Source organism: Odocoileus virginianus, chromosome 30 (assembly GCF_023699985.2).
Source record: "Odocoileus virginianus isolate 20LAN1187 ecotype Illinois chromosome 30, Ovbor_1.2, whole genome shotgun sequence".
Taxonomy (NCBI): Eukaryota; Metazoa; Chordata; class Mammalia; order Artiodactyla; family Cervidae; genus Odocoileus; species Odocoileus virginianus.
The window spans coordinates 35,743,522-35,768,269 of NC_069703.1; the positions used below are offsets into that span (position 1 = coordinate 35,743,522).

Here is a 24,748-nt window from a genome sequence, read left to right on the forward strand (position 1 = left end):
AATTCCTTGACCAGGGATCAAACCTGTGCCCCCTGCAGTGGAAGCGCAGAGTCTTAATCACTAGACTTTCAGGAGGAAAGTCCAAAAGTAGGCTTTTTATAAAAGCATTACATACATGCAAAAAATTGCACAAATGATAAGTGCACAGCTGGATGAATTTTCAGAGTGCACACAGCTGTGTGACCAGCACCCAGATGAAGGAGCAGACCACCATCGGTATTCCAGAATTTCCAGTGCTCCTTGCAGTCATTAGCCCATGCCCACTCAAAGAAACCCACTCTTCTGATTTCTACCACCATAGATTAATTCTACCCTGGTTTTGAACTTTGTATACATGGAATCATGTATCTGTATCTTTTGTATCTGACTTCTTTTGCTTAATGTTATGTTTGTATATACATATTTTAATGGTTACAATATGTATATGTGGTTATGTGTATAGTACCATATTCTATTTTCCACTTTTACATCATCGTAAGTGTTCCATGTACCAGAATCTTCATAATCATTATTTTAATTATTGTATAATACTTCAAGGGATAAGTATACCATATCTTTTTTAACCTTTTCCATATTTAGAATATTTATAATGTAATAAGCATTTTCATTTATACAGCTTTATCTTTATTGGGGATTATTGCCTATGATCAATTATCCAGAATCAAATAGATTGGTTTAAAGTGTGAACCTTTTTTATGATTCTTGATACTTTCAATATCAATTCTGGCAAGGATATTCATCTTGAACCTAAAATTAGAAATTGACATTAGGACTGGGCGCTGATATTGAAAGTAGAATCTGAGGTATTAAGCTACAAGGACATTCATTATAGCCTTGTTTTTAATAGTGTAAAACTGAATGCAACATAAATATCCTCAATAAAGAACTGGCAAATAACTTATGGCCAGCCAAACAATGGAGTACTATACAACCTTCAAAAGTCATGAAGAAAACTATATACCTATACAGCAATATGATCAGGATATTTTGTTGTAAAACAGTTTATGGAACATGGTTCCATTTTTATCAAATGCATATTTTTCCATATTTATGAATATTTTCTTAAGATAGATTTTCAGACGGGATTATTAAATTATTCAAAAGATTATGGATATTTAATATGTACATATGCAAAAATATGATCACATTGGTGAATGTATACATATGTAGACTCTCAGTGGTTCTTGGGGCAATGAGGTCTTAGCCTCCCCTCCTTTTTGGCTTGTATTTATATTACCAAAATTATCTACAGAGGCTTCTCTGGAAGTCTAGTGGTTAAGACTTCACACTTTGAATGCAGAAAAAAACATGGGTTCAATCCCTGGCCAGGGAACTAAGATCCTACATGCCATATGGCACAGCTAAAATACACATATAAATCTACAAAAATTACATATTACTTTTATATGATCAAAAAGAAGCAAGGATGTTTTGTTTCATGAAAGAAGTTTGGAGTTATGTTGGGGATGATAGGAGCAGGACTGGACCTGCAGCAGAATTTTGGCAGGTAATGTGCTCAGGGCCCGCACACACACAGCAGGCAGCATTGCTCTGCTACCCTGGAGCGATTCTCTCCTGGGGTCAGCAGTGAGTGTTCCAGCAGTGAGTGTGGCTTTCACGCCTCTCCTCGACCCAGTGAGGATGCAGGGAGCCACTGTATGGGTCTTGCTCTCACCTTACGAATCCTTCTTTGGATTTCAGTTTGCACACTAGCCCAGGCTTCCCTGGTGGTTCAGACTGTAAAGAATCTGCCTGCCATGCTGGAGACCCAGGCTCGATCCTTGGGTCAGGAAGGTCGTCTGGAGAAGGGAATGGCTACCCACTCCAGTATTCCTGCCTGGAAATTCCCTGGCGTGCTTCAGCCCATGGGGTCACCAAGAGCGCACATGAGGGAGCAACTAACACGTTCTCTGCACATTGGCCATCTCCACTCCTGTCTTCCTCGCAGGTTCTGGAGCCATCGTTGCTGCCATTGTGGTGGTTGTCATCATCATCTTCACCGTGGTTCTGATCTTGCTGAAGATGTACAACAGGTACGGGATGCGCTGGGCTTTAGAACCATCTGGTCCCTTCAGTGATGCGAGAATGAATGGAAGCTCACGTTTGTAGTTGCCTGTTATCTGCACAGCAGTATCTTTGAGTCCATTTTCAAATGCTCTTACCTTTTGTGGGTCCTTTTTTGATGTTTATTCTACTGGAAGAATAAACTTGACTGGTGGCTCAGACGGTAAAGCATCTGCCTGCAATATGGGAGACCCAGGTTCGATCCCTGGGTCGGGAATATCCCCTGGAGAAGGAAATGACAATCCACTCCAGTACTCTTGCCTGGAAAATTCCATGGATGGAGGAGCCTGGTAGACTACAGTCCATGGGGTTGCAAAGTAAGACACAACTGAGCAACCTCACTTTCACTTTCACTACTGGAAGAACTTCACAGTGGCCATAGATTTTTGTATTTAGAGAAGTATTTTCGATATACAGTAATGATAATGACAGTGGAAGTGTCTCTAAATAGACATTGTTCCAAAGAAAACACACAGGTGGCCACACTCAACATGACTGAATATTAGAGAAATGCAAATCAAAGCTGTAATGAGGTCGAGTTACACATGTATCAGATATACTTAGGGTTGCCAGTTGGTAAGGAGGGAGGGATAAATTGGAAGATTGGGATTGACATATAAATACTATTCTATATAAAATAGATAATCAATAAGAACCTACTGTATAGCATAGGGAACTCTGCTCAGTACTCTGTAATGCCCTATATGGGAAAAGAATCTAAAAAAGAGTGGATATATGTATATATATATAGCTGATTCACTTTGCTGTACAGCTAAAATTAACACAATATTGTAAGTCAACTATATTCCAATACAAATTTGAAAAAAAAAAAACCTATAATGAGGTATCACCTCATATTGATCAGAATAGCCATCATTAAAAAATCTGCAAATAATAAATGCTGGAGAGGGGGTGGAGAAAAGGGAACCCTCCTGCACTGTGGGTGGGAATGCCAGTGGTGCAGCCACTGTGGAGAACAATACGGAGGTTTCTTAAAAACCTTAAAATGAGAGCAACCACACATGCACGCTAAGTTGCTTCAGTTGTGTCCAACTCTTTGCAACCCTGTGGACTATAGCCCACCAGGCTCCTCTGTCCATGGAATTCTCCAGGCAAGAATACTGGAGTGAGTTGCCATTTCCATCTGTTCAGTTGCTCAGTCATGTCCAACTCTTTGCAACCCCACGGACTACTGCACGCTAGGCTTCCCTTTCCACCACCAACTCCTGGAGCTTTCTTAAACTCATGTCCATTGAGTCAATGATGCCATCCAACCATCTCATCCTCTGTCATCCCTTTCTCCTTCTGCCTTCAATCTTTCCCAGCATCAGGGTCTTTTCCAGTGAGTCAGTTCTTCACATCAGGTGGCCAAATTATTGGAGTTTCAGCTTCAGCATCAGTCCTTCCAATGAGTATTCAGGGTTGGTTTTCATATGAACTAGCAGTTCCACTCCTGGGCATATATCCAGAGAAAAACCATACTTCAAAAAGATACATGCACCCCAATGTTCATAGCAGCACTACTTAACAATAGCAAGACATGCAAACAACCTAAATGTCCATCAACAGATGAATGGATGAAGAAGATATGGTATGCATACAGACTGGAATACTCCTCCATGAAAAAGAATAAATAATGCCATTTGCAGCAACATGGATGCACCCAGAGGTTATCATACTAAGTGAAATAAGTCAGAAAAAGGCAAATATCATATGATATCATTTATATAAGGACTTCCCTGTAGCTCAAACGGTAGAGAAAATGCCTGCAATGCAGGAGACCAGAGTTCGATCCCTGGGTCAGAAAGATCCTCTAGGGAAGGGAATGGCAATCCACTCCAGTATTCTTGCCTGGAGAATCCTATGGACAGAGGAGCCTGGCAGGCTACAGTCCATGGGGTTGCAAAGAGTTGGACACGACTGAACGACTAACACACACACATCATTTGCATATAGGACCTAAAATCTGATACAAATGAACTTATTTATAAAACAGAAACAGGGGCTTTCCCTAAGTGTGGCTAAGACACCACACTTCCAATGCAGGGTGTGCACTGGTCAGGGATTCTTTTTGGCAGTGTGGCCAAAAATGAAATAAGTAAACAAGATACAACTGAAACAGACTCGTAGACATAAAAAACAAACCTATGGTTGTCGAAGGGAAAAGGTGGGAGTCGGGGGAGAGGAATAAATTAGGAGTTTGGGGTTAGCAGATACTATATATAAAATAGATAAACAACAAGGTCCTACTGGATCGCACAGGAAATTATATGCAGTAGCAGTATCTACAGTAATCTCCTCGCTGGAGCTGTGGTTACAGAGCCTGTTCCGCAGGGCACACAACAAGGAAGACTCAGCCCTGTGTGGGTATCTCGTTACAGGAAAATGAGGACGAGACGGGAGCTGGAACCCAAGGGCCCCAAGCCAGCTTCCCCTTCTGCCCTGGGCGCAAACAGCAATATCAGCCAACAGCCTGCAACGGTGACCTTCAGCCCTGTTGATATCCACGTGGAGGCTCGGTGACGCCCACGCTGGTGCTGGCTCAGCCACCGACCAAAGAGCCTTCAGTCAAGACCAAGAAGCACATTTCTCCTCTGGCAGCTTCACGACGAGTCCCTTCCAGTCAGGTTGACTGGGGCATCTCTTACTCAATCCCTTATGCTTCTGGTGACTCCCAACCCCATCCTGCCCAACCCCAGCCCAGCTTCATCCATATCCCTGCCACCACCCTTCCTAAAAGCTCTGCTATGTTGGGAATCCACTGATGTGGGTTTAGTCATCTCCTCTAAACACAACAGCTAGACAGACAGACAGGTAGGCAGGCATGCAGATAGCCCAGGCGTCTTCTGGTTAGGAGTCAGGAGTCAGGGCGTGCTCCTGAGAGTCATGGGGTCTGCCTGCGGTCATATCAGAGGAAGGGCCCTATCCATAGCTTTGCAGCCGAAAATACTCGATCCCATAATCAGGCACAGGGGAACTAACTGGGGCTCACTAACCAAAACTCAACTTGTTCATGTACAACTTGTTCTAGAACTAAATGAACACTAGCTAGCTTCTGACAACTGATCTGCACATTCCTCCATCTTTAAGAAAGGTTATAGAAAAAATTGAATTCTCCAAAAGTGTCTACATCTTTAGTAAAGAGTCAAAGTCAAGGACACAGGATGACCTTGGGAAGACATGGGAAGAGTGGCCTCTAGGATGAGAGCGTATTGCAGTGTCCACGGGCCAAGAATGCGCCTGGAGACTGCTTGACTCGGGCTCATTTCTTGGCTTCCCTCTATTTGGATTCTGAGCAGTCCTCACTCTCCAGTTACCACCTTACCTCCAAGGTCAGGTATTTGGAGACTGATTAGATTACAACTCTATTTATGTTACCGCTAGCCTTCCTGGTCACTTTACAAAGATTCTGGATATATTCAAAGTACCATATTCACAAACCATTCCCCTGGACAGAACTTGTCTCTTTGACTCCTTAGCCTGGAGAACAGTTGAAAAAGGAAAGAATTTGGGATTAAAGTGATGTGTTTTCTAAGCCCCACTTCCTGTTTGTGAGACCTTGGGAGAGTGACTTGACTCCTCCCTATTCTGTTTCCTAACATGAAATGGAATAATGTCTGCCCCACTGGATGACTATAACACGTCAAGCACCTAGTAAAGTAGCTCAGGTGGTGTCTGGCACCCAACAGATGCGCTCTAAATGGGAACCAGCATTATTATCATGAATTTCTTCCGTTGCAAGACATATGCTTGTTCCCATTTTAATGATTCTGAAGTCAGAATATGTTTTAAAATTGATGGACCCATTAACAAAGTTGTATTTTTTTTCCCTCTCAAAAACTGTTTTTTAACCAATTGTACATTTTATAATTGACAACATCTTGGAAACAAGGTAATAAATCTGTATTCTGTTACAGAAAGTGACACACTCTGATCTTTAATCTTAAATTCTAGGAGTCTTTCCTTCTAGATATCCCTTTCGAGGGAAAACTGAGGATCTTGGAGGTAGGAAGACTGACCCAGAGTTATACAGCTCCTGTCACCCCACTGTAAAAATGCTCACTTCAGATTGTCTGGAGAGGGACTTTCCTGGCAGTCCAGTGGTTAATACTTCACACTCCCAATGCCGGGGGCATAGGTTCAATCCCTGGTCAGAGAACTATGATCCCTGAGGGCCATGTGGCCAAACACACACACACAAACACACACACACACACAAGAATATGTCTGGAAAAACACTGGCAAATTCTTTCTTCCCAGACATCTCTTCTCCATCCTGTGTTTAAATATCCACCAGACACTTTTCAAGGTGCTTTCATATAAGTTTTCTCCTGGGATTTGTCTTTCCCAGTTACCCTGGGAGATGCTATTTTTTCCATTTGCCATTGGGAATTTCAAACTCAAAGAGAAAAAATATTTGCCAAAAGTCTCGCAGCTAGTAAGTTGCAAAGACAAGACTCAGATCCAGGTCTCTTTGACTCCAGGGTCCATCTTTGTGTTGTATCATACTCTTCCCTAACACCCTGGCTCAAAGAATGTGGATTCTTCTGTGAGTTGAACAAGAGTAGGACAGGCTTATTCATGTGTCTGAGTGGAGGTCAGGGTCTAGCTTCCACAACAAAAGTGGGGTAAATTCACTTTGTTAGCTTCTTTGGGCTTCTGTAGCCAAGGGCGCCCTTTCCAAGTCCATCCAAGCTCTAAGGAGTCCTGCTTCATTCCCCCTACCATTTAGTCTCAAGGAGCAAGGCATGAGATGCCTCAAACCAGGGCAAAGCCATTTAAGGACTCAAGCACACGTAGATATGTTTCCCAAAAGTATTTTGCTTTAAAAAAAAAGTTGGACCATAAAGAAGGCTAAGCCCCAAAGAACTGATTCTTTCGAACTGTGGTGTTGGAGAAGACTCTTGAGAGTCCCTTGGACATCAAGGAGATCAAACCAGTCAATCCAAACAAAATTAACCCTGAATATTCATTGGAAAGACTGATGCTAAAGCTGAAGCTCCAATACTTTGGCCACCTGATGCGAAGAGCCGACTCATTGGAAAAGACCCTGATGCTGGGGAAGATTGAAGGCAGGAGGAGAAAGGGACCGCAGACAGTAAGATGGCTGGACGGCATCACTGACTCAATGGACATGAATTTGAGCAAACTCCGGGAGATAGTCAGACACAACTTAGCAGCTGAACAACAAAAACTACTCAAAAACCAAACTCTTCTGCCCACAGTGGAATCTTCCAAGAAAGAAAAGCATATTCCTCTAGTATAAATGAAAGTTTGGAAATGGAAAAGGAGGGTAGAGAGGTGAGGGGGAGGCAAAGAAAAAAGGATTGTTGTGTTTTGGTTTTCACTGATGACGATGAACTCAATAAACGTCCTTAGGGCTCCTGTGTGCCAGTTGAAGCGCTACTACACACAGTACGCACGGTCTCTGCTCTCAGGGAGTCTGCAGCTGGCCTCCTGAGACAGGCATCTTGCAACACAGTTGTATTTTGTTTCTGACAGGTGCCTTTCCACACTGAGCAGATGGTGCCTTATTTGGCTACTGAATCAAAGAAAGATATTAAATGCTTAAATGTCTAAAAATAAAAAAATGTTTAAATCAAATATTTGTTGAGTTGATTTCAATTTGGAGCTAACAAATACCTTTTCTGGAAACTTTCTTTCCTTGACAATGTAAACAGGATCCTAAGGGAAGGCCAGAGCTGCTTCAAACATTGCACTCTCAGTTCCGAAGGATGGTGGAAAAGGTGGACTGCTCTGTGAGCTAGAAAACTTGTTAATTTCATTAAATATTAAAAAGGGGATTCCATTTCACAGTAGGCTGAGATGCCGAAGTTTGGAGACCCCTAGGAGTGGAGGAGACATTAGAATGGAACCCAAATTACCAATAATGATGTTTACCATTAATTAAGCTCCTCTCTGTGCCAGGCACAGGATGAATCCCTTCTACCCACTAGCTTCTTTAGCCATTACGACTCCCATGCATAGGGTGAGCATTTTTTCTATTCTTTGGATGAGGAAACAGGTGCAAGTGAAACAGGGAAGGGGGCAGGGCACAACCTTCAAAAGAATGGCACAGTCCGAGGACATGACATAAACTTATCAGAACTAAATAGGTTCAAGATGGTGGATTTGTCAACTTCCACTAAACCTGGAGCCTCAGTATGCATTCACTGTAACATGTCAGCAAGCTAAATGACACCCTCACAGGTGCCATGACAATTTCCAGGCAGACCTTAAAGGTCAAAAAGTGGCTGATGGCCCAATTCCTGGGAATCTCCACCCTCTTCCCCAAAAGAGCTGAAACACTTCTCCCACACATTAGCCTATGAAATTAGGCTAATAAATGCTAACCACACCATATTTCGAGGCCACTCTTGTCTTCTGAGATGATTCACACCCTCTGTGAGGAATGTGTTCCTCTCTAAATACATCTACTCTGGCTCCCCTGGTGGCTCAGACGGTAAAGCGTCTGCCTACAGTAGACCCGGGTTCGATCCCTGGGTTGGGAAGATCCCCTGGGGAAGGAAATGACAACCCACTCCAGTATTCACACCTAGAAAATGCCATGGACCGAGCAGTCTGGTGGGCTACAGTCCATGGGGTCGCAAAGAGTTAGACATGACTGAGCAACTTCACTTCACTTCACCTATTACTTTGTCTCTCATTGAATTCTTTCTGCCATGAGACATCAAGAATCTGATCTTCTTTAAGTCTTAAAACCAGATGTGTGATCTCAGTTGGAAGATCATGGATTTTGGCTGGATTTGAGCCCCCGCACATGAGTTCAAGTCCTAATCTGAGATGAATGGTCTCAATATCATTGACATTTGTCCTTTTGGTCATGTTGACTTCATGTGGCTGGTCTAATGATTGCTGCTGCTGCTGCTAAGTCACTTCAGTCGTGTCCGACTCTGTGCGACCCCATAGACGGCAGCCCACCAGACTCCCCTGTCCCTGGGATTCTCCAGGCAAGCACACTGGAGTGGGTTGCCATTTCCTTCTCCAATGCGTGAAAGTGAAAAGTGGAAGTGAAGTCGCTCAGTCGTGTCCGACTCTTAGCGACCCCGTGGACTGACTGCAGCCTACCAGGCTCCTCCGTCCATGGGATTTTCCAGGCAGGAGTACTGGAGTGGGGTGCCATTGCCTTCTGTGGGTCTAATGATTAAATTGACACAAGACAGATTAACAGGAGAAAAAGATTAATTCATATGTACAGAGGTCAGAAATGAGACCTCTGAAGTGAACAAAGCAGGATATTTATGCAATATCACTTTTGGTTCATTGTGGGGGCTTCCCTGGTGGCTCAGATGGTAAAGGATCTGTCTGCAATGCAGGAGACCCTGGTTCGAACCCTGGGTCAGGAAGATCCCCTGGATAAGAAAATGACAACCCTCTCCAGTATTCTTCCCTGGAAAATCCCATGGACTGAGGAGCATGGTGGGCTACAGTCCATGGGGTCACCAAAGAGTCAGACATGAGACATGACTCAGCGACTAAACAACAGCAACAACAGTGAAACAAAGAGGCTTGGGCTTGGAGTAACAGATGAATGAAGAAGTGACAATATTTGTTTATGCAGTTTTATTAGCCTTGACTTTCCTAACTCTGCTGATAAGGGTGCTCTCTCTCCTGGTAGAAGGAAGATACCTTCACATGGGAGAATTATTTCCCACTGTCAAGGAGAGATGGGATGTTAGGTTTTTATAAATATCATTTTTTTCCCCACCAGCTGTTTCCCAAGCAACCTTAATTCAAAATAATTCAAGAAGCCATTGTGGCATATCTTGGGGCAGGCTACTCTGAGCACCAACAGTGACCATTCTTGTGTTTGGGAAATCTTCTACTTAAAAAGAGGCAGGACCAGCTCCTGCTATAAAAGCTGGAAAGGCCAGACGCTCATTTTCTCGGAGTCCCTTGCAGTTAGGGCGAGGTCACATGACCTAGGCTCTGCTAATCAGACACTCCTGCCACAGACTTCAAATCCAGAGTTGGCAACATCAAGAGGTAGGAACTGTGCAGAATCTGCTCCGGTGGTAGGTGTTGGCACCCTACACTTCAAGGGGCAGCCACATCAGGGATTCGAGCTGCCACATCGGGCATTCTTTTCTTTTTTAATTTTTCTTTTTTTTTCTTTGTTTCATTAATTAATCGATTTTATTTTGGGCTGTGCTGGGTCTTCGTTGCTGCGTGTGGGTTTTCTCTCGTTGCAGCGATTGGGAGCGCCTTTTCGTTGCCATCACGGGCTCCTCCTTGTGGTTTCTCTTGCTGCGGAGCATGGACTCGTCTAGGCGCACAGGCTTCAGTACTTGTGGTGCACGGGCTTAGCTGGCTCAAGGCATGTGGAATCTTAGTTCCCGGAACGGGGATCGAACCCATGTTCCCTACATGGAATCCCCTGAACAGGCAGATTCTCCACCACTGGACCACCGGGAAAGTCCCAGCGGGCATCCTGGAGTCCAGCCCCACTGCCCGTTGGAGTTGGCTGTGTGAGCTCTACCTGACAACCACAGCTGTGGGATCTGTCCCAAACTGGTTCTATGGTGTAATTTTAAGCATCATACCTGGCATCATACCTCTGAGCCTGCTTCTGGCCTTCTAGGAATTCTAGCAACTACCTGATTCCTTTTTCTGCTCAAGAGTCACTTCCTGCTGCTTGTAGCTAAGTGCCGTGTGGCTGTGGGGGACTCACGTCTGTGCCCACCCACGTGGTAAGTGACTGGCCCTAGAACCCAGGTCCCCAGAGCTCTCTCTCTTTCCATGCAGATGCTTCCAGGTGTGTGAGCAAAGGATCCCAAAGTGCCATGAGACTATAGAGGAGGTAGAGTTACCGTCAATTCCTCTTAACCCAGAGACTGTGTGACTTTTTGAATGCTATTGAGGGAGTATTTTAAAAGTACGTGGAAGAATGGGTAGGGTTTTTTTTAATTTTTAATTGAAATATCACACACACACATAAAATGTGTGTATGCAGCTCAAAAAATGTTCACAAATTGAGCACACTTGTGTAACTGGCATGCAAATCAAGAAGTAAAGTATTCCTAGCACCCTAGCACCTCCTTCTTCCTCCCACCCTACTCACCTCCCACAAGGAGTACCCACGATCCTACCTTGTTCCACCATAGAACGACTGTGTCTGTAAGTAGCATTACAGTGTAGACTCTTGTTTCTGGATTGTTTTGCACAGTATGGCGTTTGTAATACATGTTCATCTTGTCACCTGTAGTTGAAGAGCATCAATTCTCATTGTGGTAGTATTTCATCATGTCACAAAAATTATGTTTAATTTTTTTTCTTTTTTTTTTGGCCTCAACATGCAACATGTTGGATCTCAGCCCCACCCCCACCCCCCAACCCCACTCATTGGAAGAGCAGAGTCTTAATCACTGGATCACCAGGGAAGTCCCTTATTGTGTTTTTTAACTTGTTTATTTTTAATTGGAGAATAACTGCTTTACAACATTGTGTTGGTTTCTGCCATGTATCAACATGTCAATATGGTTTTAACTTGTATTCCCTGATGATGAGTGGAACTGATTTTCATGTTTATTGGCCATTTCAATTTCATTAGATTTCCTCTTTCACAAAGTTGCCTTTCCATTTGTCTATCCATTGTTTGTGTTTGGTTGTTTCCTTTTTTATCATTGATTTGCTGGAGTTGTATATCTGTTCTGGATATAAGTCCTCTGTCATCTTATGGCTTGCCTTTTAAAAAACTAACCATTTTTTTGGTATGTAAATTGCATTCCATCAAGTTCGCCCTTTGAAAGTATGCACTTCAGTGGTTTTTGGTATTTTCACAGAGTTGGGCAGCCATCACCACTATCAAATTGCAGAAGACGTTTGGGTTCACTTATTCCTTCTCTGTGGCTCACATTCACGGGCACTGGAGAGACGAAGAGGGTGGGATAGACGTGGCCCTGACGTCACCGAACATCCCGTGTAGCAGGAAAGACAATGAAACAAACACCTGCAAATGGATGGAACAGTTATGCTCGTGATAGAAGAAAGTTCAGGATGCTGTGGAAGCCTCTTGCTCGGGCACCTAGCTCAGCCCAGAGGTTGGCACGTAGGGAAGAAGCTTCCTCGGTTGAAACAACATCTGTGTGAAGACAGAAAGGCTGAGTAGGAATGAGCAGGGGAGGGTGGGAGGAGAGGAGGAGACGAAGGGAGCCCCGGTGGAGAGAGAAGCTTCAGCTGAGCAGGTGTTCAAGGAAGCAGTGGGAGGTGGGCGAGGGGAGGAGATGAGGGGTTCCAGGATGAAGGATCTTCGGGGTTTGCTGTTTTAAAGGCAATGTGGAGCCATGGAACGTGCTGGAACGTGTAAGTGAGCAGATCAGAGCTGTGCTTTATGGAGATGGATCCTGCTACCGTGTGCAGAATGGATTGGTGTGGGAGAGACCACAGGCTGGGAGGACAATTTTGAGTCTATTGTAAGAAGTAACAGGAGCGTCTGTTAATTTTTAAATGCCTTTTCTAAATAACCCTAGAATTGTGAAGTTTTGTTCTTTTCCTTGTTTTTAAGTAGCTATTTGTGGGTGTGCAGTAACCCAACAAAAATGTCTCCAGGAATCGTCTCGAGCCCACTGGACGGTAGCACACAGCGGGGCATTGTGTCAGTTCTGTAGCCCTTTGTCCTCGGACACTCATTCCCTGCACAAAAAATTTCCTGGCAAACAGGCGAATAACTGTGGTTCAGTAGATACTACTGTCCTGGACTCTGATGGTCTGCCCACGTTCGGGAGGAGCAGGTAAAAACAAAATGACCTTCAGGTCTCTAGTGACATAAAACCCTTGGTCTGATCACAGCCCAGGTATTAGCAGAAAGGGCCCCTTCCTGGCTCAAACTCAGTCTCTTGAATTGAACAGTACCTGGGACCCCAGATGCTCTTTAAAGATGTTGCAGTGTCTTAATTGATCTCAGAGAAACAGAGCAACCAATTCGTTCATTCTTTCTAGCTTTTCAGTTCTTGTCTTAGGAGGCATATGGAGTAAAAGAGATAGAACACATTAATGTCTGCGTATTCACAACATTGAATGGAAGAACTGTGAATTGGGCAGTTTGCTGTGTATAATAAAGAACAGGAGGGGAAAAGAGGGGTGTTTTGTTTCCTTTTATTCTGTGTGTTTGCTCCTCCACCCTGCCTGGCCTCCAGCAGAGACAGCTCCTCTGTTTTCTCCAGATTATAGCTCTGTCATCCTTGGTTTTCTGTTCTCCACTTCACCCTGGCCTGCTGCAGTCCATGGGGTCCCAAAGAGTGGGACACAGCTTAGCAACTGAGCAACAGTAACAACGTCACCCTGAGTTCCCACTCCTGCTTTCTTCTCCACCATAGACACTCCCTTTAATTTTTAAAATTTAGCTCATTGAAAACAAATGAGCAAAAACTTTCCATTGACCACGCAGGTCCCTCCTGGCACTGGGCCACATCTCTGCTTTCCCTGATAGGAAAACTCTTCCAAAGTGCTGTGGAACAGTCTTGGGAACAATGCAGGTTTGGCAGAAAGGAATGGAGGAGTGACCCACAGAAGAGGGCCTGAGTGGAGTAAGACGGACCCCGCACAGGTATGGAGCTGAAGGTTAAGTGCGGTCACTGCCCCTTCCCTCTGGCCAGCCCGGTGGTTGGAGGCCGGGGGTCTACACTGGGTGGCCTTGGGGCTGCTGCTGGCCAGACACGAGGGTCAGGGAGACCTGCATGAGGACTTCCATGGTCACAGCTAGACACCCAGGTGTGGCTTTCCACCCAGGACACTCACAAGAGCATCCAGCACAGGCACACCCATGTCACAGCCATGGAGGATGTGCCCCATGCCCCTATTTGCCACTCCCGTGACCGCCTCTCCCACCGAGGACGTGGATATGACCGTGAGCAGCCTATGCGCTGGGGCCGCAGCGCTGATCTCTGCTCTGCAGCTGCATTTTCCTTTCCCTTCCTTATCCCCAAGGAGTCCAGCTCCCCCAGTATCGCTCTCCACCCCCGATCTTATTGGGTTTTGCTTGGGGTGGGCTCCGGGTAGATAGATGTCTTCTGGCACCTTGACCTTCCACCTGCTCTGAAACCTCATCCCCCCCACCCTCTGGAGCACCATGGGAGGTCCTCGCTGTGTCTCGAGACGATGGGTCTTCAGGGGAACAGTCACCTCTTTGTGAGACGTTTTAGAAGGATGGGCACATGCTCTGATCACACATCGAAGTCACAGACGTGGAAGACGGGGGTGGGTGGGGGGAATCCTCTGAAGGAGACCCAGAGCTCAGAGGAAGAAGAAAAGGAAGTGGGAGCTGGGTGGTCTCAGGTGAGCAGAGGGAGGGGCACAAGACTCAAAGATGGGCCCGCAGACCCCAGAGGACAAACCAGGTTCAGACCTGTATGCCTTAGACTGAATCTGGCTGCCGATTGGCACCAACTTCTCGGGGGGTCTGGAAGTCCAGGGCTGACCACAGCAGACTGTCCTGATGCAGGAAGTGCCCCATGGAGTCGGGGACTTTGCCTTGTTGGTCCAGTCTGGATATAGGGGTGCCAGTGGGTACAGCCTGTGCCCTCCTCACTCAAGGAGGGGCCTGGGCAGTAACGTGCCGGTGGGTCAATCCTAGCTGGGCTCTGCCACTCACCGCTTTGTCTACAGACCGACTTTGCCCTGTGTGCGGGCGGCCTGAGCTGTTGAAGGAGGCATTGCAGTCACTTTGGAATATGCCGGGCAGGTTGTCATGATGGTGCTCACGGTCCATTCAGGTGAGAGTTGGCATCAACTGCCCCAAACTTCTAGCCTCTGATTCCTCCAGGTCAGGGGTCTGTGGAGGTTGGGGGACCTGGCCAGGGACCTCTGCTAAAGGAAGCAGCCATATCCGAGGGAAACAGTGGCTTTGGAACAAGGACTAGAGTCTGGCAGTCTTACAGGGCCTGTAGAGATGAAATTGAGAGGCCAGAGGGACGGTGCCTTTGGGCACGGGCTGGCCACATTGTTGGATTTGGGAAGGGGGTACCTGGGGCAATGACGAAGGCTGGAGGAGAGAGAGGGGATGGCAGCCCACTCCGTATGCCCCCTACCTGTTCTCAGACGACCAAGCTGCCACACACAGAATTTCCCAAGGTCTGCATCTCTTTTCCCTCCTGATGGTGCAGCCTTCAAGGAAGGCCAGAGTCCTGGAGACATAGGGAAGCAGAACGAGCTGAGGATAGACATCCCAAGTTAAACTTGGGACTTTTCCTGATGGTCCAGTGGCTAAGACTCCCCCATGCCAGGGGCTCAGGTTCCAACACTGATCAGGGAACTAGGTCTCACCTGCCACAACTAAGAGTTCACATGTCTCAACTAAAGAACCTGAGTGCTGCAACAAGGACTGAATACCCTGCAAGCTGCAACTAAGACCAGGTGCAGCCAAATAAATTAAAAAATCTTTTTAAAATCCTTTGACCTGATCCGGGAGTGGCTGGGGAGGTAAGGGATTAGCTGCTAATCTCATGACCTGATTTGTATGTGTGTGAGTGAGTGTATGTGTTTTTATTCTTTTTATATCACCGTTTGAATGGAGAGCAGAGGTGGTAACTGGAAATAGAGTTCTTCCAAGCCCCCCGCACACCCCCCCCCCCACACACACAGGCAAACTGCTGTCTCTACTTGCATTACTGACTTCTTTTTCTGATCTCTCTAGAGCCCTTTCTAGTGAGGCTTTTAATTTCATCATTGCATTAAGTTAACTTTACCAAAACTCTTTAGTGCTGCCTCATTTTATCAATATTGGAGTTTCTGCTTCAGCCTCAGTCTCTCCAATGAATATTCAGGACTGATTTCTTTAGGATGGACTGGGTTGGATCTCCTTGCAATCCAAGGGATTCTCGTGAGTCTTCTCCAACACCAGAGTTCAAAAGCATCAATTCTTCAGTGCTTAGCTTTCTTCATAGCCCAACTCTCACATCCATACATGACTTTCCACAGTCTGTTTTGATCCACACAAAGTCTTTGGCATAATCAATAAAGCAGAAGTAGATGTTTTTCTGGAACTCTCTTGCTTTTTCAATGATCCAATGGATGTTGGCAATTTGAACTCTGGTTCTTCTGCCTTTTCTAAAACCAGCTTAAACATCTGGAAGTTCACGGTTCATGTACTGTTAAAGCCTGGCTTGGAGAATTTTGAGCATTACTTTGCTAGGGTGTGAGATGAGTGCAATTGTGTGGTAGTTTGAGCATTCTTTGGTATTGCCTTTCTTTGGGATTGGAATGAAAACTGACCTTTTCCAGTCCTGTGGCCACTGCCAAGTTTTCCAAATTTGCTGACATATTGAGTGCAGCACTTTCATAGCATCATCTTTCAGGATTTGAAATAGCTCAACTGGAATTCCATCGCCTCCACTAGCTTTGTAGTGATGCTTCCTAAGGCCCACTTGACTTCACATTCCAGGATGTCTGGCTTTAGGTAAGTGATCACACCATCATGATTATATGGGTCGTGAAGATATTTTTTGTATAGTTCTTCTGTATATTCTTGCCACCTCTTCTTAACATTTTCTGCTTCTGTTAGGTCCATACAATTTCTGTCCTTTATTGTGCTCACTTTTGCATAAAATGTTCCCTTGGTATCTCTAATTTTCTTTAAGAGATCTCTAGTCTTTCCCATCATATTTTTTCCTCTATTTCTTTGCATTGATCACTGATGAAGGCTTTCTATTTCTCCTTGCTATTTTCTAGAACTCTGCATTCAAATGGATATACCTTTCCTTTTCTCCTTTGCCTTTAGCTTCTCTTCTTTTCTCAGCTATTTCTAAGGCCTCCTCAGACAACCATTTTGCCTTTTTACATTTCTTTTTCTTGAGGATGGTCTTGATCCCTGCCTCCTGTACAATGTCATGAACTCTGTCCATAGTTCTTCAGGCACTCTGTCTATCAGATCTAATCCCTTGAATCTATTTGTCACTTCCACTGTATAATCATAAGAGATTTGATTTAGGTCATATCTGAATGATCTAGTGGTTTTCCCTACTTTCTTCAATTTAGGTCTGAATTTGGCAATAAGGAGTTCATGATCTGAGCTACAGTCAGCTCCCGGTCTTGTTTTTGCTGACTCTATAGAGCTTCTCCATCTTTGGCTGCAAAGAATGTAATCAGTCTGAAATCAGTATTGACCATCTAATGATGTCCATGTGTAGAGTCTTCTCTTGTGTTGTTGGAAGAGGGTGTTTGCTATCTATGACCAGTGCGTTCTCTTGGCAAAACTCTGTTAGCCTTTGACCTGCTTCATTCTGTACTCCAAGACCAAATTTGCCCATTACTCCCAGTATTTTCTTGACTTCCTACTTTTGCATTCCAGCTCCCTATAATGGAAAGGATATCTTTTTTGGGTGTTACTTCTAGAAGGTCTTGTAGGTCTCCGTAGAACCATTCAACTTCAGCTTCTTCAGCACTACTGGTCAGGGCATAGACTTGGATTACTGTGATATTGAATGGTTTGCCTTGGAAACGAACAGAGATCATTCTGTCATTTTTGAGATTGCATCCAACTATTGCATTTCTAACTCTTTTGCTGACTATGATGGCTACTCCATTTCTTCTAAGGGATTCCTGCCCACTGAAGTAGGTATAATGGTCATCTGAGTTAAATTCACCCATTCCAGTGCATTTTAGTTCGCTGATTCCTAAAATGTCGACGTTCACTCTTGCCATCTCCTGTTTGACCACTTCCAATTTGCCTTGATTCATGGACCTAACACTCCAGGATCCTATGCAATATTGTTCTTTACAGTATCAGACTTTACTTCCATCACCAGTCACATCCACAACTGGGTGTTGTTTTTGCTTTGGCTCCTTCTCTTCATTCTTTCTGGGGTTATTTCTCCACTCTTCTCCAGTAGTATATTGGGCACCTACTGACCTGGGGAGTTCATCCTTCAGTGTCCTATCTTTTTGCCTTTTCATACTGTTCATGGGGTTCTCAAGGTAAGAATACTGAAGTGGTTTGCCATTCCCTTCTCCAGTGGACCACATTTTGTCAGAACTCTCCACCATGACCCATCCGTCTTGGGTGGCCCTACATGGCATGTCTTATCATTTCATTGAGTTAGACAAGGCTGCGGTGCATGTGGTCAGACTGATTAGTTTTCTGTGACTGAGATTTTCAGTCTGTCTACCCTCTGATAGAGGGTAAGAGGCTTATGGAAGCTTCCTGGTGGGAGAGACTGACTGAGGGGAAAACTGGGTCTTGTTCTGATGGGTGGGGCCATGCTCAGTAAATCTTTAATCCAATTTTCTGTTGATGGGCAGGGCTGTGTTCCCTCCCTGTTGTTTGACCTGAGGCCAAACTATGGTGGAGGTAATGAAGATAATGGCGACCTCCTTCAAAATGTCCCATGCACTCATTGATACATTCATGCCCCAAACTTCTAGCCTCTGATTCCTCCAGGCCAGGGGTCTGTGGAGGTTGGGGGACCTGGCTAGGGACCTCTGCTAAAGGAAGGAGCCTTATCTGAGGGAAGCGGTGCTTTGGTACAAGGACCATTAGAGTCTGGCAGTCTTACAGGGCCTGTAGAGATGAAATTGAGAGGCCAGAGGGATGGTGCCTTTGGGCACGGGCTGGCCACATTGTTGGATTTGGTGGGGGGGGGGGGGGTGTACCTGGGTCAACGAAGAAGGCTGGAGGAGCGGGGGGGGGGGATGGCAGCCCACTCCATGTGCCCCCCGACCTGTTCTCAGATGACCAAACTGCCACACAGCCTTTTCCAAGGTCTGCATCTCTTTTCCCTTCTGATGGTGCAGCCTTCAGGGAAGGCCAGAGGCCTGGAGAGAGAGGGAAGCAGAAAGAGCTGAGGATAAACATCGGTTAAACTTGGGACTTTCCTGACGGTCCAGTGGCTAAGACTCTGCATTCCCAATGCCAAGGGCCCAGGTTCCATCCCTGATCAGGGAACTAGAGCCCGCAACTAAGAGTTCACATGTCTCAACTAAAGAACCTGAGTGCTGCAACAAAGACTGAATACCCTGCAAGCTGCAACTAAGACCAGGTGCAGCCAAATAAATTAAAAAATCTTTTTTAAAAACCTTTGACCTGATCCGGGAGTGGCTGGGGAGGTAAGGGATTAGCTGCTAATCTCATGACCTGATTTGTATATGAGTGTGTGTGTGTGTGTGTGTGTGAGTGAGTGTGTGTGTTCTCTATTCTTTTTATATCACTGTTAGAATGGAGAGCAGAGGTGGTAACTGGAAATAGAGTTCTTCCAAGACCCCCACTCCCCCCCACACACAAAGTACCATCTCTCCTTGCTTTACCCACTTCTCCTGGTCTCTCTAGAGCCCTTTCTAGTGAGGCTTTTAATTTCATCATTGCATTAAGTTAACTTTACCAAAACTCTTTAGTGCTGCCTCATTTTATCAACTTATCAGTAGAACTGGGCACAGCCTATTGCTCCTACCTTCTGGAAATACTTTCTCGCTTGCCCTCCAGAACCCTACCCTCTCTTAGTTCTTTTCCAACCTCAGCGACCATTTCTTTCCAGCCCCATTGCTGGCTCCTCACCACCTTCCCTCCTTCTAAGTAAAGAAGTGTCTCTGTGCTTGATCTCAGTCTCTCTTGCTCATTCCTTGGTGACTTCATTTAATTCCTGGACTTTTTGTGTAGGATATGATTCATATAAATTAATTGAATACAAATCTATTATATTGAAATTATTAATGACATCAGTCAAGATGTTCCTATTCTTATTTTTTCTGCACTTGATAAAATATTCTCAGAGAAATGTTAGTGTGTCTCGCTATGATTAGATATGTTTTCTTTTTCCTTATATTTTTCTTCTAATTTTTCCTTTATTTATCTTTGTGGTAAGGTGTCTAATGGTTTATGATGTCTGTCTTCTTTGTGAAGTGTACCTTTTATTATTAAAATATTCATCTTTGTTTCATTTAAAAATAAATAAACTTTTTTTAAAAATCCCCTGATTTAGAGACTGCCCTGGTGGTCCCGTGACTGAGACTCCTCGCTCCCCAGGAGGGCCCAGGTTCTATCCCTGATTAGGGAACTGGATCCCACATGCTGCGGTTGGGAGTTTGTGTGCGGCAGCTGGGGACCTGTGTGCCCCGGCTAAAGACCCCGCATGTTGCAAGGATGACCGAGGGTCCCAGGTGCCACAACTAAGACCTAGTGCAGTCAAATAAATAAATACTAAAAGAAGAAGAAGAAGTGAGATACAAGAGTATGTACTGTATCCAAAAAAAAAAAAAATCCCATGATTTAAATACCTCCTATCTATTGCAGCTTCTAAAAGTGTAACCTCAGAACTCTCCCCTGAATTCTATTCTAGACAAATGGCCAATAGACTCCTGATACCTCCACTTGGGTGTCTAATGGGCATCCTGAACATTCAAACCAAACTCCTGGTTTTTTTCACCAAAACTTACTCTCCCCAGTCTTCCTGTCAGTCTTCCAGGTGCTCAGGCCAAAACCCTCAGCAACATCCATGGTACCTCCAGTTCCCTCAACACCCATTCACTCATAAATTGTCTGCTCTTTTAAAAATCCTCATTTTTCTCCCAGTTTATAGCTGGTCCTTTTACTCTTGGTGGTATCTTTTGATGAACAAATGTTTTTCATTTAATGTAGTCAAATTTGTTTCTCTGATGCTTAGCACTTCTGAAAATATTTTGTTTGAGGTATTTGTTCCCCATCACCAGTCCTTAAAGATACTCGCTGGTAGCTTTCCGTTTTTTCTCTAAAGATTGGCCTTTTGCATCTCTCACACCACCCTCTTCCAAACCACCATCACCTTGTCCTAGATTGCTGTGATCCCTCATTAACACTTTCCAGCCTCTAGTCTTAGCTCTGTACAAAAACCGTGGTGATTCTGTAAAAATAAGCCAGATCATTTCACTCCTCCCCTAAAAGCCTCTCATTTTGCTCCAAGCAAAACCCTAAGTGCATACCACAGCCTGTAAAGCCCTGTGTGACCTCGCCGACTACACCTCTCACTTCCTATAACTCACCCTCTCTCTACTCTGACCACGCATTTAGAAACTTAATGTTGTTCTCTTTCATCCAGCGGCTGAGGCGCCCGCCCTGACCCAAACCCTCCGCCCCCCTCCCCAAGAGTCGACTGGCAACGCAGCCCCCCAGCCTCTTTTGGTGTCGGATGCGAGTCTGTCCTTAAGTAAGAAATCAGGCCTACTGGAGACATTCTAGCAAAGATTGGACAACTCCTTTTCCAGAACAGAAAGGAAACCCATGCATCAAGAAAGGTGACTAATAACGTACCAAAAGAATATGGCTGCACAAATACCAGAATCTGATCAGATAAAACAGTTTAAAGAATTTCTTGGAACCTACAATAAACTTACAGAAATCTGCTTTTTGGACTGTGTTAAAGACTTCACAACAAGAGAAGTAAAACCAGAAGAGACTACCTGTTCAGAACATTGCTTACAGAAGTACTTAAAAATGACTCAACGAATATCTATGAGATTTCAGGAATATCATATTCAGCAGGATGAAGCCCTAGCTGCCAAAGCAGGACTCCTTGGCCAGCCACGATAGAGAAGTCCTAACGGATGGACTTTTGATGAAAAATTGCCAACAGCTATTGCACTGGAAATGAGGATTCACCTGATGGAATCCTCTAAAAGCAGTAGCCATCATGTTAAACCATCTGTCATGACTGGCAAATGGAAACAACTGGAGAAACAAAATTGTTATATACAGGAATAATCAAAATAGAAGGTCTTATTGTTCAATGAAAATAATAAGATGCAACACTTGTTGAGGCCTTCAGATTCAGCAGCTTGGTCACTTGATTAGAAAAATAAACCATTGTTTCTTCAAAAAAAAAAAAAAAAAGAAACTTAATGTTTCTAAAACATACCAAAACACACTCCCACCTCAGGACCTTTGCACGTACTGTTCTCTGCCCAGAGTTCTCATTCCCCACATATCCAATCTTGTTCCTCCTCTTAAAGAGTTTCCCTTATCAGAGAGGACTTCCATGCCCACCCTGTATTAAAAAATAGCACATCTCTGACTTCTCTGGTGGAACAATGGATAAGAATCTGCCTTTTAATGCAGGGGACACAGGCTTGATCCCTGGTCCATGAAGATTTCACATGCCACAGAGGCCCATGTACCATGACTACTGAGTCCAAGTACTGCAACTAGTGAAGCCTGAGTGCTCTAGAGCCCATGATCCACAACGAGAGAAGCCACTGCAATGAGAAGCCACAATGAAGAGTAGGCCCTGCTCGCCCCAACTAGAGAAAACCCATGTATAGCACCAAAGAACCATGCACCAAAAATAAATAATAGAAAAATACAGTGAGTCTCTTAAAAAAGGTACCACATCTCCTGCATCCAGAATCTTCATCTTGTGTTTCTCATTTATTTTTCTTTATCATCTCTTTTCTTCTAGTAGAATATAAGTTCTATAAAAACCACAATTTTCTTAGTTTGCTACTATATCCTCAATGTCAGGAGTGGTGCCTGACATATAATAAGTATTAAAGAATGTTATTAAATACTTGATGGAGTGAATGAATGTGTCTTGAAAAACATAGTGTTCATTTAAGAATAAATGTTTTGAATGTACATAAGTTTACATAAATGTGGTATAGATATTCTGCTTCTTGCCTTCTCACTGAATGTAAATCCAGTTCATCATTTCTAACCACTGTACAGTGTGACATCAAAGGTCACATTTTCTCATTTGTCTTCTTAATGGTGGACGCACCATGGTTTGCCTCCAGCTTCAGCTACATACATAACATGAAATAAACATTCTGAAATTTTACTGTTGTTTTTATTCACTAAGTCGTGTGACTCTTCTTTTTTATTATTATGTTTTTGTGTGGGTCCAGCTCTTTTGTGACCCCAAGAACTGTAGCCTGTCAGGCTCCTCTGTTCATGGAATTTCCTAGGCAAGAATACTGGAGTGGGTAGCCGTTTCCTTCTCCAGGGGATCTTCCCAATGCAGGGATCGAACCTACGTCTCCTGAATTGGCAGGCGGATTCTTTACCACTGAGGCACCAGGTAATCCCTCTTCTGAAACTTACACCTTATGAATCTGTGTGAAAGGTCTTTTTGGTATTTGGGGGGTGGGGAGTGGAGGGAGTGGGATGGTATATACATACATACTCAGGAGTAGAATTGGTGAGTCACAGGACAAACAGAGATACACTTATCTATATACAGCGTTTGGGGACAAAGCACACATAAATTCATGCCTCCCTCCATCAGCAATTTGTGGAAAATTCTGTTCTCTCCATATCTTTACTGGCCCTTTGAATTGCCTTGAGTTTCTACTTTTTGGCATTATAACAGATATAAAATGTTATCTAATTGTTGCTTTCATTTGGATTTCTCTGATTACCAGCTAAGAGCTCATGGAGTTTTAAGTTCTGACATTTGCAGTGTTTGGAGGTTTTTTGTTTGTTTTGTTTTGCTTTGTTTTTTGAGGGGAGAGAAGGGAGGAAGGGGAGAAATCTCTATCTAGATACTAATAAAATTTATTCAGTCATATATTCTCCTTTATTCCCCATATCTCATCACTTTCTCCTGGATTCAGTTCTCTTCTTGCTGTGCTTACTTTAGGAGGCATTTCAAAGAAGGTCTTTCATGGCAACATTCCTGAGGTCTTGAATAAATATTTATTTTCCTGGAGTATTTAAATGACAGTGTAACTAGAGATAAAGTTCTCATTCCAAAGTTCTTTGCCTTCTAGCACTTTGAAAATATTAGTCCATTGTCTTTCACATCCCAGCTATTAAGGAGTTCAAAGATATAATAATATGGCCAGGAATTTTTCTCTGCCACATTGTATTGTATTTGTAAAATACCAAGTATGAACCATTTTTGGACTTTTCTGGTGGTGCAGTGGCTGAGAATCTGCCTTCCAAGCAGGGGACAGGAGTTCCATTCCTGGTCAGGGAGCTAAGATCTCACATGCCATGGAGCAGCTAAGGCTGCGCGCCACAACTAGAAGAAGCCCTTGTGCCTCAACAAAGACCTAGAGCAGCCAAAAAAAGAGGAACATTTCTAAAAACTGGCTCTGAACACGTCCTGATTCAAGAGTTGGAGCATTACCAAGGCTGTTTAAAAATCTACCTCCTCACTCCTTCCCTATCTTATCTTCTATTCTCCACCATCACCCCATCCGGGAACCACTTTCCTGAATGTTCCTCACTTTAAAAATAATTTTGTTATAAATGTGTGCTTTCTTAAAATAATACATGGTTTAGTTTTGCTATTTTTTTTCAGCTTTTAATAAATGAGCTCATATTGTGCATGTGAAGCGAAATTGAAGTGAAGGCCTCTCAGTCTTGTCTGACTCTTTATTACCCCATAGACTGTAGCCTGCCAGGCTCCTCTCTCCAAAGAATTCTCCAGGCAAGAATGCTGGAGAGGTTAGCCATTCCCTTCTCCAGGGGATCTTACCTAGCTAGGGATGGAACCTGGGTTTCCCACATTGTAGGCAGATTCTTTACCATTTGAGCCCCCAGGAAAGCCATCATATTGTGCATAGTCTTCTGCAACTTTTTTTTTTTCACTCAGCTTTAGATTTCTGTTTCATCTATCTTGTTGAATGGAGCTGTACTTAATCCTGATTCTTTTTGCATAATATCCCACTTTGGAATCATATTACAATCTATCCCTTATCCTGATGACAGACATTTAGGTTTACATTCAAGTTTTTGACAGTAGATAGAATATTGTTATGAATA

The 24,748-nt window shown here is 44.1% G+C and overlaps 1 protein-coding gene and 1 pseudogene across 10 annotated transcripts in view; both read left to right on the forward strand.

Moving 5' to 3' along the window:
- Positions 1-5,984, forward strand: part of NCMAP (non-compact myelin associated protein) — a 43,285-nt gene extending 37,301 nt beyond the window's left edge. For all 10 annotated transcript variants that reach the window (XM_020902049.2, XM_070458937.1, XM_070458938.1 and 7 more), the window contains 2 exons: positions 1,949-2,033; positions 4,446-5,984. In XM_020902049.2, coding sequence (XP_020757708.2) covers positions 1,949-2,033; positions 4,446-4,587 — 227 coding nt within the window. In that variant the 3' untranslated portion in view covers positions 4,588-5,984. The remainder of the gene's footprint in view (positions 1-1,948; positions 2,034-4,445) is intronic.
- A 15,088-nt stretch (positions 5,985-21,072) lies between these two features.
- On the forward strand, positions 21,073-21,878 carry LOC139032147 (mitochondrial import inner membrane translocase subunit Tim9 pseudogene; annotated as a pseudogene).
- The last annotated feature ends 2,870 nt before the right edge of the window (positions 21,879-24,748 follow it).